At 38.1% G+C, this 17,140-nt stretch overlaps 1 protein-coding gene across 2 annotated transcripts in view; it reads left to right on the forward strand.

The window, feature by feature from the left end:
* CUL4B (cullin 4B) overlaps window positions 1-17,140 on the forward strand; it is a 34,109-nt gene that overhangs the window by 12,697 nt on the left and 4,272 nt on the right. Inside the window, exons 4-20 of one of the 2 annotated variants that reach the window (XM_081223279.1) lie at window positions 148-251; window positions 1,266-1,335; window positions 2,230-2,303; window positions 3,108-3,270; window positions 3,550-3,639; window positions 3,940-4,022; window positions 4,654-4,721; window positions 5,653-5,771; window positions 6,375-6,567; window positions 8,140-8,244; window positions 8,740-8,850; window positions 9,304-9,395; window positions 10,732-10,839; window positions 11,717-11,830; window positions 12,542-12,647; window positions 13,758-13,930; window positions 16,690-16,842. In XM_081223279.1, the coding sequence (XP_081079405.1) occupies window positions 148-251; window positions 1,266-1,335; window positions 2,230-2,303; window positions 3,108-3,270; window positions 3,550-3,639; window positions 3,940-4,022; window positions 4,654-4,721; window positions 5,653-5,771; window positions 6,375-6,567; window positions 8,140-8,244; window positions 8,740-8,850; window positions 9,304-9,395; window positions 10,732-10,839; window positions 11,717-11,830; window positions 12,542-12,647; window positions 13,758-13,930; window positions 16,690-16,842 (1,926 nt within the window). The remainder of the gene's footprint in view (window positions 1-147; window positions 252-1,265; window positions 1,336-2,229; window positions 2,304-3,107; window positions 3,271-3,549; window positions 3,640-3,939; window positions 4,023-4,653; window positions 4,722-5,652; window positions 5,772-6,374; window positions 6,568-8,139; window positions 8,245-8,739; window positions 8,851-9,303; window positions 9,396-10,731; window positions 10,840-11,716; window positions 11,831-12,541; window positions 12,648-13,757; window positions 13,931-16,689; window positions 16,843-17,140) is intronic. The other variant, XM_081223280.1, reaches the window with a different exon arrangement.

Consider the following 17,140-nt stretch of genomic DNA (forward strand, 5'->3'; position numbering starts at 1 on the left):
ACCTTGTGTTTTAAATGGACGAATAATCCTTTTTAATAAGTCGACATGGTAGAAATAACAAATAATAGGAATTTGATGTAAGTAATCAAGAAATCCCCCCTCCCCACCCCATTCACTCCGTAAGAAAGTATGTGTTTAATTTTGCAGGCTGTGGAAAATCTCTGTTCTTACAAGATTTCTGCAAACTTGTACAAACAGCTGAGACAGATTTGTGAAGATCACATCAAAGCACAAATTCATCAGTTCAGAGAATATCCTTTTAAAAACAAAAAACCTTGTATTTTCATCTATCGCTCCCTCTCTGTCCCTCACTTTTAAACCCAGCTTGAAATGGAATGCCTGTGTTTTGTAGATTTATTTTTTGTTCATCTTGCCTCTAGAGTAAGAAGATGCAAAATTTGACTTTTTATCTCTAATTAGGGTCCAAATCTACATTGTACTATTAATGTAAATAAATAAAATGTCTTTATGTCTTTACTCTTTTTGAGGAAAGATAATTGGGAAATAATAAACTGAAAACACAATGCTCAGTTATGTCTAAGACTTGTTTTTTGTTGTTTTGGCCTAGCGGCTTGCAGGATCTTAGTTCCCCGACGAGGGATTGAACCCATGCCCCCTGCAGTGGAAGTGCAGAGTCTTAACCACTGGACCTCCAGGGAAGTCCCTAAGGCTTGTTTTTTTGTTGTTGTTGTTTGTTTGTTTGTTTTGTTTTTTTCAAAGACAGTTTTTTTGTTTGGTTTGGTTTTTTTTTTTTTTTTTTGCTGCTTTGGGTCTTCGTTGCTTGCGTGCGGGCTTTCTCTAGTTGTGGTGAGCGGGGGCTACTCTTCATTGTGGTGCTCGGGCTTCTCATTGCAGTGGCTTCTCTTGTTGCGGAGCATGGGCTCTAGGCGTGCATGCTTCAGTAGTTGTGGCACGCAGGCTCTAGAGCACAGGCTCAGTAGTTGTGGTGCATGGGCTTAGTTGCTCCACGGCATGTAGGATCTTCCCGGAGCAGGGATCGAACCCATGTCCCCTGCATTGGCAGGTGGATTCTTAACCACTGTGCCACCAGGGAAGTCCCACTAAGACTTGTTTTTAGAGGTATTTTTTTTTAGTGGAATCTAACATGTTTTTACAGTTTAAGAAGTAGCATTTTGTTTCATAATTAAGTGCTGTTTAGTTTCATTTAGTACCTAGGGCATTCCATATTGAAGACAAATGTGCTTTTACTTTGCATATATTACTTGTACTAAGCACTTTTAAAATATCCTTAACGTATATCTCACGGATTCATTGGATAGTGTTCTTTTTCTAAAGAAGATCGATAGATGTTGGCAAAACCATTGCAGACAAATGGTAAGATGGAAAAAGCATTACATTTCAGCTAAATATTGTAGTTAAAATTTCTGCAAATGCAGGAATGCTAGTTTTAAAAGCTTTGCAGTGGTGGGACTGAAACTAATTTTGGTTGAGTTTTCTATTTTAAAACTGCAAGTTACAGGTAAACCAGTATTTTAGAATGACTTGCACCTTATGATCATTTTTATTTTTGTAACACTTAAGCAAAAAGTATTTATCTCATTAAAAAAAGTTACATTTTGCCTGTCAGTCTTGATGGCTATCCCACTCGCTATTTGGTTACTTGTGAAGGTGCCTGATGGTTCTACATTTTAGCTTATTCAGATCACAACCTTTTCCTTTTTCCCTAATCTGGTATTATTTTAAACCTTATATTCTGCAAATTAAAAATCTTAGGGAGGGAGATGCATGAGGGAAGGGATGTGGGAACAGATGTATATGTATGACTGATTCACTTTGTTATAAAGCAGAAACTAATTAAAAAAATAAATAAATAAACTTAAAAAAAATGGAAAAAAAAAAAAAAATCTTAAATCCATCCCACCCAAAATTCCATGTATACAGTTTAAGGCAGTTTCACCCTGAGGACTGTTGCTGAGGAAAAATTGTATGTCCCTTTATTCTGTTTTTATTTTTAGTTGCTTCTCAGATTGCAAAGAAGTCATAGACCATTTTAAGTGTCTTTTTTTTCTGGAAACTACAGCAAGAATTAAGGTTTATTAATAGTTTAATAAAAATGGTGTGGGCATATTCTCAGGTAGATGTGTTTATCTGTATGTTTGATCCTAGTAGTCTAGTATATATACAAGTAAACCCTGCAATCTTGTTTTATAAAATATTTCAGCTTCACAAAATATAAAAAAATGTTTGATTTCTTTTTTTCATTGGCAGATCATGATCAGGAGCATTTTTTTGTTTCTGGATAGGACTTACGTTCTTCAAAATTCAATGCTACCCTCCATTTGGTAAGGATACCAGAAAAAAAATTATGAAAAGATTTGTAACAAATCATAGTCAAATCTTAATTACACTAATAGAAGAGAGTGATACTGTGAATATTCTCCTGAAAACTCATATTTGGCTTCTAGACTTCGGTTTATAGCAGTTTTACCTTGTTAATTATGTTTTGCCTATGCTAATATTGGAGATAGCTAACATTCCCTGGGCATATAATAACTTATGAAGAAGTTTCTGTGTTAGCCAAGGGGATTACAGTTTGCTCTGGATTGTCTGAGTGTGCATCATTTTGTTGCTGATCAAGATTTCACTCATTATCTTTTAACATTATTGTGGAAAATTCCATGGATACACAAAAACGGAAGAGTACAAGGAGCTCTTCCCCCCACCATGTGCCTAGCATCTACCTACAGCAGTTACCAGAGTTTACTGATTTTTGAGTACTGAAGCCAGATGACAAATGAGCAATTAAGCCTTCATTACCAGTACAGTGAAGACCATTTTATAGCTTTGAACTAATTTTGCCTCTTGATTTGACCGAGGAAGAAATCCACCAAAGAAAATCATACAATAAAACTTAGTTATGGAGGAAGATGGGAATTTAACTTCAGTTTTCATTAAAGATAAAATGAGTTTCCTGTATGCTTTAATCTAATAGTGTTATTTAAAATTAAATGTGTGGATTTTATACTTTTACAATTGCTGCTTCAAAGCCTGGAACCCTAATTAACATGTGGTGAGAAGTTAAGCAAGCCTCTCCAGAAGTGGTATTGTCGTCAATTAATTTAGATTATATATATTTTTTATTTTAGGGATATGGGACTGGAGTTATTTAGGGCTCATATTATAAGTGATCAGAAAGTCCAGAATAAGACAATTGATGGCATTCTTCTTTTGATTGAGAGGGAAAGGAATGGTGAAGCAATTGATAGAAGTTTACTCCGAAGCCTTTTAAGCATGCTCTCTGATTTGCAAGTAAGTCAACTACTTCACTTACTACAGAGCTGATTGCTATCCCTAATTTGATGTTTAAAAAGCAAGCTCAGGGAATTCCCTGGCGGTCCAGTGGTTAGGACTCCGCGCTCTCACTGTTGAGGGCCCAGGTTCGATCCCTGGTTGGGGAGCTAAGATCCCACAAGCCGCGAGGCATGGCCAAAAAAATAAAAACCAAACTCATAGTGCTGTTCCCATTAAGGGCATTCAATAAACATTTATTGGATAATTGAACTCCTTTATTTTGTTACCCCTTCCCAGATTTATCAGGATTCTTTTGAACAACGATTTTTGGAAGAAACTAACCGACTCTACGCAGCCGAAGGCCAAAAATTAATGCAGGAAAGAGAGGTATTTAAAAATCGTGATTAATAAATCCACTGTGTCTCACAATAGACCCTACTTTATTGAACATGAGCTGCCCTTTGCATTTATCTTCCCAACATTATGCTGCTTTTCTCTCACTTAGGTGCTCCTTTCTTTTCTCTCTTCTTAAAGGCCAGAATTCTGGATCATAAACTCTACCTATAATTTTACATATGATTCAACCCTGTCACATTTGACAGGGCTGCTCCCAGGATCTTTTGGAGTTGACATTTTCTGAATGATTTATGGGGAGGAAAACAATAATATAAAAAACTATCTTTGTAGGTTCCTGAATATCTTCATCATGTTAACAAACGTCTAGAAGAAGAAGCAGACAGACTTATTACTTACTTAGATCAGACCACCCAGTAAGTATTACATGCTCGGCCTAATAGCCTTAACCTGTGTTGTTGAATCACTTAAGGCACTTTGGGCATCCCCAAACATGTTAGTAACTATTTTCAGGTGTCTTGAGTCTTTAACAATTGTTTTCATAATGCAACCTTCGAGTTGTTATTTTCCCTACTTAATTAGATTTAATCAAGGATTTGATAATTGGTTGTCTATATGTGTTTAGGATGTAATTAAAAAATAGTATTACAAGCTGATGTGATCTTTGAAATCTTCAGGCCGATTAAAATTCAGTGGGTGTTCATAGGAGAAAGTATTTCCGTGCTTTCCTGAATTTTACCAACCAAGGAGTTCCTATAAGCAGCACAGATAAATTCTTTACTTTCCTAATGAAAGCAGAGAAATTTGGGAAAAGCCAGCCATAGCAAGACCCTTAAAATATTTATTTTGTGATGTAACAAATTCTGAAATATGCAATGTTTTCCTTCTAGTCATAAAGTAGAGTAACTCTGAGCACAATAAATTTATACATAGGAATAGGAATATTGAAATTAACCTATAATGAGCTATTTGATTTTTCCCCCCAGGAGAGACTATAAATTTTCAGCAAAGTCAAAGTCAATAGTTCTAAACTTTTTTTCCTTGTAGAAAGTCATTAATTGCTACTGTGGAAAAACAACTTCTAGGTGAACACTTAACAGCGATTCTTCAGAAAGGTAATTGGTAGTTTACAAATAAGAGATTACTTTTAAAATGGTAGCAGCAAACAAGTAGAAAAATTTTTAAAGATTGCCCTTTTAAAAGTTTGGTAGCGTGTGGCTGCATTTCTGAGGAGGGACACAACCCCTTTTCCCTATTCATCACAGTATACTTTCAGGAGGTGCCTGTTTCCTTAACTTAAAGATATAGGGAGTGAGATGAGAGCAGACTACCAACTCCAGTAAAGAAACAGTGGGAATTGGGGAATTCTTGATTTAATTTTTAAGACTGCAGTAATAAGGAAATGCGTTCCTTTTTGCACTGAAATGTTTTTGTTTCTAGCATATAAAACCAAGCATTCTATTAATCCTAAGTGATCTATGAGTATACCCTGAATTTTACTTTGACAATGCTACAAATAGGCAAAAAAGTCTTACCTTTCTCTCCAGCCATCTTTTCTTTTGTTTAAGGTATTTTAGTACATTAATGCAGTTACACTTTTATTTCATTCTGAAAATCGAATACTTTAGAACTTCATTTAAACTTGGCCTATTGATGCATGGTTTTTGATATACCATAGGCCATATCCAATACTCTGAAATATATATACATGTGTATACTGATGCAAATATAATGTGGCTATTGCACATATGAGGTATTTATAATGTGTATTTATGTAAACCAATTTTTATAAGTTGGTTTATACATCTCATCTACTATGCTAAATGGTACAAACCATTACACAATTTTTGTTTTTATATATAAAGTTCCCTATAGTTAATTTTCACTTGGAAAGGTGATTGTTTCTTTGAGTTTAATTCAAAGCACATCTCTGTATTAAAATCTCAGACTAGTCATAGTTCAGACCAGTATCACAATAACTTATTTTTCATTAAAATATCTGACACTTTTGTTCACTTTTTTAATACCAAATGTTTCAAAATTCAGGTTTAAATAGCCTCCTTGATGAAAACCGAATTCAAGATTTATCTCTCCTGTATCAGCTCTTCAGTAGAGTTCGAGGTGGCGTTCAGGTTCTCTTGCAGCAATGGATTGAATACATTAAGGTATTAACATTAACCTGTTTTTTTTCTCTCTCATGGCTTATAATCTATACATCTAGAGTACATATCAGCAAGAATTTCTTATTTGTTAGATCCTTTTTTTTTTAAGTAATGGGCATTTTGAGAACAGTCAACCTGAGAATGATAGCTGTGTGGCAAATTAGCAATAAAACAGTTCTCTTCTTGATGTCTGATGTGATTTCTAGCTCCAATAATTATAGCAGTGAGTGTGGAAAAAGGAAGAGGGCTTTTTTTGGATCCAAATTTCTTTCCTTTCTTTGATCTTACACTGAAGGCAGATTGCTGGTTTTCAAAAATTCAACCCGACTTCTTTAAAAGTAGGAAAAAGACCCTAGAGACTTCTACAATAATGCCCCATTATGATATTATACAGCCAGTGGCCATTACTTATTTTATGACTATAGATGAATGGTATCAGTCTGAATGTTTTATAACTTTATTTTTTTATTTTCTTGACTTCAGAGCCAGCTTTATCTTAATTTTTTGGGATTTTAAAGTATGTGTATCTACTTAAAATATGATTTGGGGGATTGTTTTCATTGCAGATAATTAAATTCTAATAAAAAGTCATTTTTGTTTCTTTAGGCATTTGGTAGCACTATTGTAATTAATCCTGAAAAGGATAAAACCATGGTTCAAGAATTGCTGGATTTTAAAGATAAGGTTGACCATATAATTGATATCTGTTTCCTGAAGAATGAAAAATTTATCAACGCCATGAAAGAAGCATTTGAAACATTCATTAACAAAAGACCAAACAAACCTGCTGAACTTATAGGTATTTCTCCAGTCCCTTTTCCCGGTTCTTTAATGTTCTTCTTTTACTCATAAAATTCCAGTTAACCTGAAATTTTGACAAGGTTTTATATATTAACACCTAATTTATTTGGAGTTGCATACTTGGTGGTCTCTAAGAAGCTGGATGCAAGGAATAAGTCCTTCATGCTAAAGAATATCTCAAAACCCACATGTCACAAACATGGTCTTTCTTTGTAAGACCCTATTTACTTTTATTTATAAAAAGCTTGATAGCTGGTTTACAAGCCTCCTGCAATTTAGAGGTGAGGCAGGGTGCCATTTCTTGAGGCCCACACATAGGGCTACAGGAAAGGATAGCACAAAATTACAGTTGCCAGTGAGAAAGGTAGAATGTCCAGGATGAAAATAAACCTAATAATCTGGGCCCATTTAGAGTAAAAGGTGTGGTATACTTCAGTTCTCAGTTTTTCCCACCTGGGTACCCCTTAATGTCGAGGAGGAGGTAGCTGAGAAGGTCCTTCGCCAAAAGGATGAAAATTTTTTTTTTTTAATTTTTGGTTACGTTGGGTCTTCATTGCTGCGCGCAGGCTTTCTCCAGTTGTGGCGAGCGGGGGTTACTCTTCGTTGCAGTGCACGGGCTTCTCATTGTGGTGGCTTCTCGTTGTGGAGCATGGGCTCTAGGCGCGTGGGCTTCAGTAGTTGTGGCACGTCGGCTCAGTAGTTGTGGCTCATGGGCTCTAGAGCGCAGGCTCAGTAGTTGTGGCACATGGCTTAGTGGCTCTGTGGCGTGTGGGATCTTCCCGGACCAGGGATCAAACCCATGCCCCCTGCATTTGCAGGTGGATCCTTAACCACTGCGCCACCAGGGAAGTCCCAAAAGGATGAAATTTTGTTGGTTTACTACTTACCCTTAAAATTTTTGCAAAATTTGCCTCTTACTCTGTAATGTATCTGGTTTGTTTTAATAGAAAAGGGTTTAAGATTGCCTACCATCAGTGTAAAGTGAATACTCCAGAAGATGTGCCGTGTCTTTCAATGGCTTTGATGACCCCAGCGCAGGGCTGTATACACCCCCCGCCCCCGGGGTACCCATATCCCGCATATCCCATTTTAGTAAGCATCAGTATGGTAGAAAGTACATTAGATGTGGAGCCAGAAGACTTGGGTTTGAATTGAGACTCTTGTATTTTTTAGCTCTGTGACATTGAACAAGTCACTTGGTCTCCCTGACTTTGGAGACTGTTTTAAAAATGCATGTAGGGCCTCCCTGGTGGCGCAGTGGTTGAGAGTCCGCCTGCCGATGCAGGGGATACGGGTTCGTGCCCCGGTCTGGGAGGATCCCATATGCCACGGAGCGGCTGGGCCCGTGAGCCATGGCCGCTGGGCCTGCGCGTCCGGAGCCTGTGCTCCGCAACGGGAGAGGCCACAACAGTGAGAGGCCCGCATACCGCAAAAAGAAAAAAAAAAAATGCATGTATACATGTGCAACGTTGAAAAAGTCAGTATATCATACTCCTATTTGGTATTTATAGTGACCAGTACCTCATGGATACCCATGATCACTAAACAACAAACTTTCCCCCCATTTTAGCTAAGTATGTAGATTCAAAGCTTCGCGCAGGCAACAAAGAAGCTACAGATGAAGAACTTGAGAAAATGTTGGATAAGATTATGATTATATTTAGATTTATCTATGGTACGTATTTTTGTTTTAATATTTTTCTTTTAAAACAAAGCACTCAACAGAGAAACTAGCAAGTATAACCAACCTAGAAGGTATATTTATTTGGGGGTAAGCTATTTAAAATTCTGTTACATTCCTTGCATTTAATTTATTGGGGTACTTGAGGAATGTTACTTAATTGCCTTGTGCTTTGACTTTTCCACTATTAAGAGCCTTGAATTTTGCTACTTATTTTAATCTCTAGAGTATTGATGCTAAAGCTACTAGTTGACTAAAGCTTTTCTAAAGAAAAGTTAATTCAGTCTTAATTCTTGACAGCAAAGAACTTTTGAAAGGTTTGGCACAAAAATCTACCTCTAATGTTTCTTGCATTTAGCAAACTTGGATAAAAATCTATAAATTTAAATAACTTGGAGTAATGGTGCGATTTATTAAGCACTTTGAGTTAATTTTGTCAAAACCTTATATTGGAGTATTATGAGAGTTGTGTTTTATTATTTAACATAGGCAAGGATGTTTTTGAGGCCTTCTATAAGAAAGATTTAGCCAAGCGCCTGTTAGTTGGGAAGAGTGCATCTGTGGATGCTGAAAAATCAATGCTGTCCAAACTTAAACATGGTATGTTTGTCATTCTTTCTGTTCCTTTTCTTCTTTGATTTCTGAGAGAAAATGTTAGCTTAGTTTTTACTCTTTCAGTCAGTTGCCTCTTTTGTCAATCATTGTATGTTTGTATGATAAAAACGTAAATTGATTAAGCTCATTAGGTTTCCAACCTATTTACATATCCAGAGCTGTTGTGATTTTTTAAAAAATAAAGCATTGTTATTTTATTATTTGTATAAAAGTTTCCCATTTATCTTATGCCTAACTAGTAGATAAGGTTACTACAGGATTAAAGACTTGACTCTGAATTAGTGGGGCATACCCTTTGGGGTAAGGATTTTTTTGTTCTTATGAATAGTTACAGATCATATTTCATGCTAAAGTAAGTGTTATATTTCATGTTTTCAATTCTAAATTCTGTGTTTTTACCACTTTAAAATACTGTAAATGTACAAACATCTTTAATAGAATGTGGAGCTGCTTTCACCAGCAAACTTGAAGGAATGTTTAAAGACATGGAACTTTCTAAAGACATCATGATTCAGTTCAAACAGGTAAAAGTGAGTTAAACTCTTACTTAATTCCTCCAACTTAAATGTATTTAGTTATCTCCTTACTTTGGTTTGTACTGAAGAGGATAAATAGAAACATGTATTTGTTATAAATACTTCATAGCAACTTAGATGATAGTCACAGTAGAGGAAAAAAATCACGAATGAAATGTAAGTATATTTGACCTACTTCAAAATTTATTCTCAGTATACACACAAAAATAGAAATAAAATGTATTGAACAGAAGTAAGGACAAGAAAAGCTGTAGCTAGTGAGAACAGGGCTTCTAGCATCTAATCGCTGTTGGTGAGTTGCATGTTCAAAGGTGGTGATGGGGAGGGAGGAGAAGTGATAGAGTGGTTGTATAAGGCCTTTAGGGACATTGGAAATGAAAAGCTAGATCCATAGTTTTGCAGGTGTTTGTAGAAGCTGGTTTTGAAATATTTGAGATTATAGGTAATAGTGATAGCAAAGTAGATTTTCCTCTCCTAGGGTTTTTTTTTTTTTTTTTTTTTTTTTTTTTTTTTGCGGTACGCGGGCCTCTCACTGTTGTGGCCTCTCCCGTTGCGGAGCACAGGCTCCGGACACGCAGGCTCAGCGGCCATGGCTCACGGGCCCAGCTGCTCTGTGGCATGTGGGATCTTCCCGGACCGGGGCACGAACCCGTGTCCCCTGCATCGGCAGGCGGACGCTCAACCACTGCGCCACCAGGGAAGCCCTCTCCTAGGGTTTTAATAATGACTTCTTTACCACTATATTGCTACGCTGGGAAATGAGAGTGGAAGACTCAAGAGAAAGATCAGGGTCAGTAGGATCATGGGTCCTGTAGTAGCTACAGAATAGGGTTTATTTGCTTTGCCCTTTCCCCTTCTTCCTTCCCCATTTCAGGTCACCCCCTGCAAACAGGCAGTGGAGCAAGTGAAAAACCGGAGACTTGGGCTGGCTGGTAGGGTGAGGAATGGGGGTTGCTGCCAGGTTTTCCAAGCCACATAGGGGTCTCCAGAGATGGGGACTGCAGGTGGTATGGGGAAAAGAATGGAGAAGAAATCCTATAACAGCCCAGTCGTATGTGAGAAATTATTTATTTAAGTCGTTAATGCTTCTAACAGAGTCACGTGATCTTTGTGTGCCATTGTAGCAAAATGTTACCCAGTGTACTTTTCTAGTGCACTTAATATAGGCTTCATTTATAGTCCTTTTAATAGTTGCCTTTTATTTTAAAGATCGTCAGTATTCACATGTAGTTTTGTAATGGGGAACTTCTTAAATGGGTCATTATTATGGCATGAAATGTATGCCCTTTTATTTTTTAAGATCTCAGTGTGTGTGTTGATCTTACTGTAGTATATGCAGAACCAGAATGTACCTGGGAATATTGAATTAACTGTGAATATCCTGACGATGGGTTATTGGCCAACATATGTGCCTATGGAAGTTCATTTACCACCAGAGGTAAGAGTTGCTGTTTAGGACTTGAGTTATAAGCATAGAAATACATGACATTTCTATTTTGCTTATCATTGAAAAATATGTACTTTTTAAAAAGTTTGTTGTCAGTAAGCACGCCACCACCAAATGTCAACTGTTTTTAATACTTTACTCTTTTATTTATATTACTCTTGTACTTATATCATTAGAGCATAGCTAAAGATGCCAAGTTTCTGAGTTCAGGGCCAATTTCCTTGACTCTTTTTTCAGTTCCCCAGATCGTACCCATCACTCTGCCCGGCTCTCAAAAATTCTTGGCCATATATCACCTGGGGGTTGGACTGCTGAGTGATGGATGCTTGAGTAAATCCATCCTAACTCCTGGGGAAATATCTTAACCCAGGACTGAAGCTTAGAAAAGGGTTAAGGCTAGAGAGATAGATACTGAGAGTCCTCCATGGAGATAATCATGGAAGCCCAGGGAGCAGATCTCCCTCATTAAGAGGGAGAATGTGGAAACAGGAAGAACAGGCAGGCCTAAGGCAGAACTTTGAAAAAGGCTCACATTTGGTAGGTGGTAGAAAGAGGTACCTGTGAAGGAATCCAATGAAGAAGCAATAGTGAGATAAAGGAACCAGCATGTTGCAGAGACACAGAAGACATTGGAGATGAATGTTTCAAAAGAGGGGATGATAAAATGTTGCAGACAGATCAGAGAGTGTAAAGACTGATTAATGCCATTAGATTTGGTGGTTATTACCTTACATCAAAGTGATCAGTGGACCTGCTCTGTATAGTCTTTAAAACTTCCAGAAATTTTTACACATGAGGTAAATATAAAAAGTGGTGAACGTGATATTGGATACAGAGCTTAAATAAAGCTTTGTTTTATTTATTGTAGATGGTAAAACTTCAGGAGATTTTCAAGACCTTTTACCTAGGCAAACATAGTGGCAGGAAACTTCAGTGGCAGTCAACCCTAGGACACTGTGTGCTAAAGGCAGAATTTAAAGAGGTAAGTGGATGTTCCCCAAACTTAGTTTTCACCTTCATCTTTGATATTGAGGTCATTCCTCTTAATTTGAAGGTTTAAGGTGTTTTATAAATTTGTCCTGAATATCTGCATGAGATAGTGATAGCTTGTCACAGCCCTGTGTATATTATAAGAATGTGGTCTTTTCCACAGTTGATTGGGCCCTGCTGCAAAACCAAAACCAATAACCCTTTTCTCCCACACCCTTTCCCCACCTGTGGATGCAAAATTCACGCTGCCACTTCTTGACAGGAAACTTCTTTTCTTGTTGCTGGGAGCTAGAGAATAGAGTGGGCGTTAAGGGGAACAGTTCTTATATCAATTTCAAAAAATCCTACAGCTTTTCATGACTAATCTGAATCAGAAGAGTTGAAAATGCATTGAAATAGTGATTTCTTGTTGCTCATGATAAATATCTGTAATGACACATAAAACTGAGTTATTAATTTTCATTACTTTGTTGTTTTAATTATAAGGCTTAAAAAAAGAGAAAGGTCACCCAATCCTTTCTCCTGTTTTAGGTAGGATCACACCTAAACCCTACACTGAACATACTGGCTTTTCTGGATAATGTTAATCCGAGTTTCTAAATCCACTAATTGAAAAATGCTTTTCCAGTAAGAGATTAGTTATTTGATTAATTTTCATGCATTTAAAAAAAATGATGGCTAAACACTGTTGTTTCTCCAACAGGGTAAAAAGGAACTCCAGGTCTCTCTTTTTCAAACACTGGTGCTGCTAATGTTTAATGAGGGAGAAGAGTTCAGTTTAGAAGAGATCAAGCAGGCTACCGGAATAGGTTTGTGTTGAATCATTTGATTAGCATGCATTATTTGGTGTCCACTATGTGCACTCCACTTGGTTAAGAGTTCTGGGGGACTATAAAGGGATAATCCCCCTCCTCGGCACTTATAATCATGGGGAAAGGGAGAAGTGACACTTAATTTCACAACCAATAAGTACCAATCTGTGGTGCTGACAGAGTGTGTTAGGAGTTCAGTGAAGCAAGAGATAACTGTGGACTGGCACAATTGGGAAAGCCTTCATGAAGGAGGTAGGACTTGGTCTGGGCCTTCAGATTTAAGTTAGGGAGAAGGCATATGTTGCAAGAGGAAATACCATGAGAAAAGGCTTGGAGGAAGGAATGAGCACAGTGTGGGCAGGAGTCATAAAAAGTTTAACTGCAGCATAGAGTAGTGAGATACAAAGTTAGATAGGTAAGATATGGAGAGCCTTACAAATCTAGCAAGTGAAACATACATTGTAGGATCTCAAGTGTGTGACATATTGGAAGTGACTTATTTGGGCAGCTTGCCTATAATCAGTAGATAGTAGGGCAGCTTGAAGGATGAAGAGATTCCAGTCCAGAAGCTAATGGGGTAATTCAGGCATAAAGTGATAACGAGCTTAGACTAGAATGAGGCCAATGAGAAGAGAGACGAAGCATCTCTAAGGAAGCAACTACTAGATATGTGGAGGATGCAGGAGAGGGAAGAGTTAAAAGATGATTCCAGGGATTCTCACCAGAGGAGGTTGGTAGCTTCATAACTAACAGTTGGAAAGAAGACAGTTTTATAGGGAAGATGATGAATAAAATGTTGGACATACTAAAATTGATGATAGTAAAAGAGCCAGCTGGAGGTATCCTTTAAATGTAGGACTGGGGAAAATGAAATGTCATTTCTGAAGATGTGGTGGTTATCCACTCGGAATGATAATTGAAGCCTTTAGAGGATGACCAGGAAAAAAGCCATTGGATAGGACAAAGAGGAAGTTGTTCATGATCTTGGGGGGAAAAGGAAACAGTTTTAATAGATGGGTGGGGTAGAAGCTAGATTGAGGTTGAATGTAGCTGTGTGTGTTGATGAGTTAATAACAAATAACTAAGCCACTCTTCTTTCTTCTTCAGAGGATGGAGAGTTAAGAAGAACACTGCAGTCATTGGCTTGTGGCAAAGCTAGAGTTCTGGCGAAAAATCCAAAGGGTAAAGATATTGAAGATGGTGACAAGTTCATTTGTAATGATGATTTCAAGCACAAACTTTTCAGGATAAAGATCAATCAAATTCAGATGAAAGAAACGGTATTTCTTTTGCATTCTCCTCATTCTAATGTACTGGAATTATATATGTTCATAATAAAGATTTATAAAGAAGATTTTAGCCTAGAATACTACCACTAACATTAACATTATCTATGCCTATATCTAGCTCAGTGTATTTCAGTATTTGATTTTGAAGGTTTTGAGGGGGTGGGGGTGTACACAATTGGGCCTGATAGTTTTATATCCTGCTTTTTGTGTGTTTAAATTAAGACTTTAGAAATTTTTTAAAATTTATTTATTTTATTTATTTTAGGCTGCATTGGGTCTTCGTTGCTGCATGCAGGCATTCTCTAGTTGCGGCGAGTGGGGGCTACTCTTCGTTGCGGTGCACAGGCTTCTCATGGCAGTGGCTTCTCTTGTTGCGGAGCACGGGCTCTAGGCGCATGAGCTTCAGTAGTTGTAGCACGTAGGCTCAGTAGTTGTGGCTTGCGGGCTCTAGAGCACAGGCTCAGTAGTTGTGGCGCATGGGCTTAGTTGCTCCGTGGCATGTGGGATCTTCCCGGACCAGGGCTCGAACCTGTGTCCCCTGCATTGGCAGGCAGATTCTTAACCACTGTGCTACCAGGGAAGCCCCAAGTCTTTAGAATTTTTCCATGCCATTAAGCATCTTTATAAAATGGCAGATGGCCACACAATATTCTTTTACACAGTTATAATAATTTATTCAGTGTCCATTGTTGGGTACTTAAATTCATAACTTCTTAGTATTGTAAATAAAACAGCAAGATACATCTCTGTACCTAAATCTTAATCTCTCTGATCCTTTCCTTACGAATTTATCATGGAAGTAGATTTTTTGTGTTAAAGAGTGTGAACATTTTAAGAGTCTTAATACATTATGCCATTTCGTGTTCTAGAAAGATTGGACCAATTTACACTGTCTAATGTGAGTGCCTGTCTTACTGTGCCCTTGCCAGCACTAAAGACTATATTTTCTTTTCTTAATCTTTGCCAGCTTGCTTGGTGAAAAATTGGAAGGTTCAGTTAGTGTTTCTTTGATCAACAGTGAATATTTTGTTTGTTTTTACCATTTGAATTTGTAAGAGACTTTTATTAAGGAAACCAACAACTGCAGCATTTCCTGAAACCAGTTGGTTTCAATTCCAGCAAGGTTTAATGCAGTACTTGACAAAAAGTTTTATAATAGGGATAGAGGTCAAGGTTGCAAACAAGTTCCTGTCTCGTTAACATTCACATCAAAGGTGTGATACTCCCTTAGATTACTGTGTTATTTTAAAACATGTGCTGTATCAGAAAGAAACTAACTGCAAAAAGCCCAAACTAGGGACTTCCCTGGCAATCCAGTGGTTAAGACTCCGCGCTTCCACTGCAGAGGGCACAGGTTCGATCGGGGGAATGAAGATCCCGCGTGCCAAGTGATGAGGCAAAAAAAAAAAAAGCCGGGGCTTCCCTGGTGGCGCAGTGGTTGAGAGTCTGCCTGCCGATGCAGGGGACACGGGTTCGTGCCCCGGTCCGGGAAGATTCCCACATGCCGCGGAGCGGCTGGGCCCGTGAGCCATGGCCACTGAGCCTGCATATCCGGCGCCTGTGCTCCGCAGCGGGAGAGGCCACAAAGGTGAGAGGCCCGCGCGTACTGCAAAAAAAAAAAAAGAAAAAGAAAAGCCCAAACTACTCTTAATTTAGATGCTAAAGAGGAACATTCTTGCTTTAGCATTAGAATTGGTTAACTGACTTTTTTTTTTTTTTTTTTTTTGTGGTACGCAGGCCTCTCACTGCTGTGGCCTCTCCCGTTGCGGAGCACAGGCTCCAGACGTGCAGGCTCAGCGGCCATGGCTCACAGGCCCAGCCGCTCCGTGGCATGTGGAATCTTCCCGGACCGGGGCACGAACCTGCATCCCCTGCATCCGCAGGCGGACTCTCAACCACTGCGCCACCAGGGAAGCCCTAACTGACTTTTTTTTAACTGCGCGTTTCTGATTTATATTTTACAAAATAAAAATCAATGAAAAAAAATTTGGGACTTCCCTGGTGGCACAGTGGTTGAGAATCCGCCTGCCAATGCAGGGGACACGGGTTTGATCCCTGGTCTGGGAAGATCCCACATGCCTCGGAGCACTAAGCCCGTGCACCACAACTGCTGAGCCTGTGCTCTAGAGCCCGCGAGCTGCAACTACTGAAGCCTGCGCTCCTAGAGCCCATGCTCTGCAACAAGAGAAGCCACCGCAATGAGAAGCCCACACACCATAACGAAAAGCAGCCCCCGCTCACCACAACTACAGAAAGCCTGCGCAGCAATGAAAACCCAAGGCAGCCAAAAAATAAAATACAATAAAATAAAATGTTAAAAAAAGTTTGACACTGGTTAGCTTAGCTGGTTAGTATCATACTTCGAGTCAGATGTCAGAATCAGTCACTTTTACAGATAAGCTAATGTCATACAGAAATCTGGTCAATAACCTCTTGTGACACATTAAGATTTTGAGAAGAGAGTAAAAGAAAATGATAAATTCTGCATCAGCTGTCTCTTTCTAGAAAAGCAGCTCAAAGATGGTATTTTTATATTAACTAATGTTGGCGTTACTTCATTGATGTAGGACATTAGGACAGATAGGATTTATGTTTGTAGGGTTTTTTCTGTCCTTGTCTGTATAAGGTTTCTTTTGGTAGTTCAGCATATTTAAAGCATTAACTGTGTCATGTCCCTAAAATGTACAATTTGTATAAGTAATCAAGTTGCACTTCAGGTACAGTTCCTAAGTTTAAAACTTTTTTGTTAGGTTGAGGAACAAGCAAGCACCACAGAAAGAGTATTTCAAGACAGACAGTATCAAATTGATGCTGCAATTGTTCGAATTATGAAGATGAGAAAGACGCTTAGCCACAATCTCCTTGTTTCAGAAGTGTACAACCAGTTGAAATTTCCAGTAAAGGTAGGTACTTCTGTATTTTATTATTGAGCTGCTTATATATAAAAAATATTGAGCTTATTATATATAAAAATTAGACTTTTCAGACACAAATCTTACAAACATAGAATAAAACCTCAAGACCATTTGGAGGGACAAAAGTTTTCATTTCTTATGCTCATATATATGATTCCAAAAAAACCTTTGTTGACATATGTGGGCAGCTGTGACAAAAGGGGAAAACAATTTATAAAAGCTCCTATACCTGAAAGTTTAGCTGCTAAGTGAGTCTTTGAAATTTTCAAGTTTATTCACTTTATTT

The sequence above is a fragment of the Mesoplodon bidens genome (assembly GCF_964165515.1).
Source record: "Mesoplodon bidens genome assembly, chromosome: X".
Classification (NCBI taxonomy): Eukaryota; Metazoa; Chordata; class Mammalia; order Artiodactyla; family Ziphiidae; genus Mesoplodon; species Mesoplodon bidens.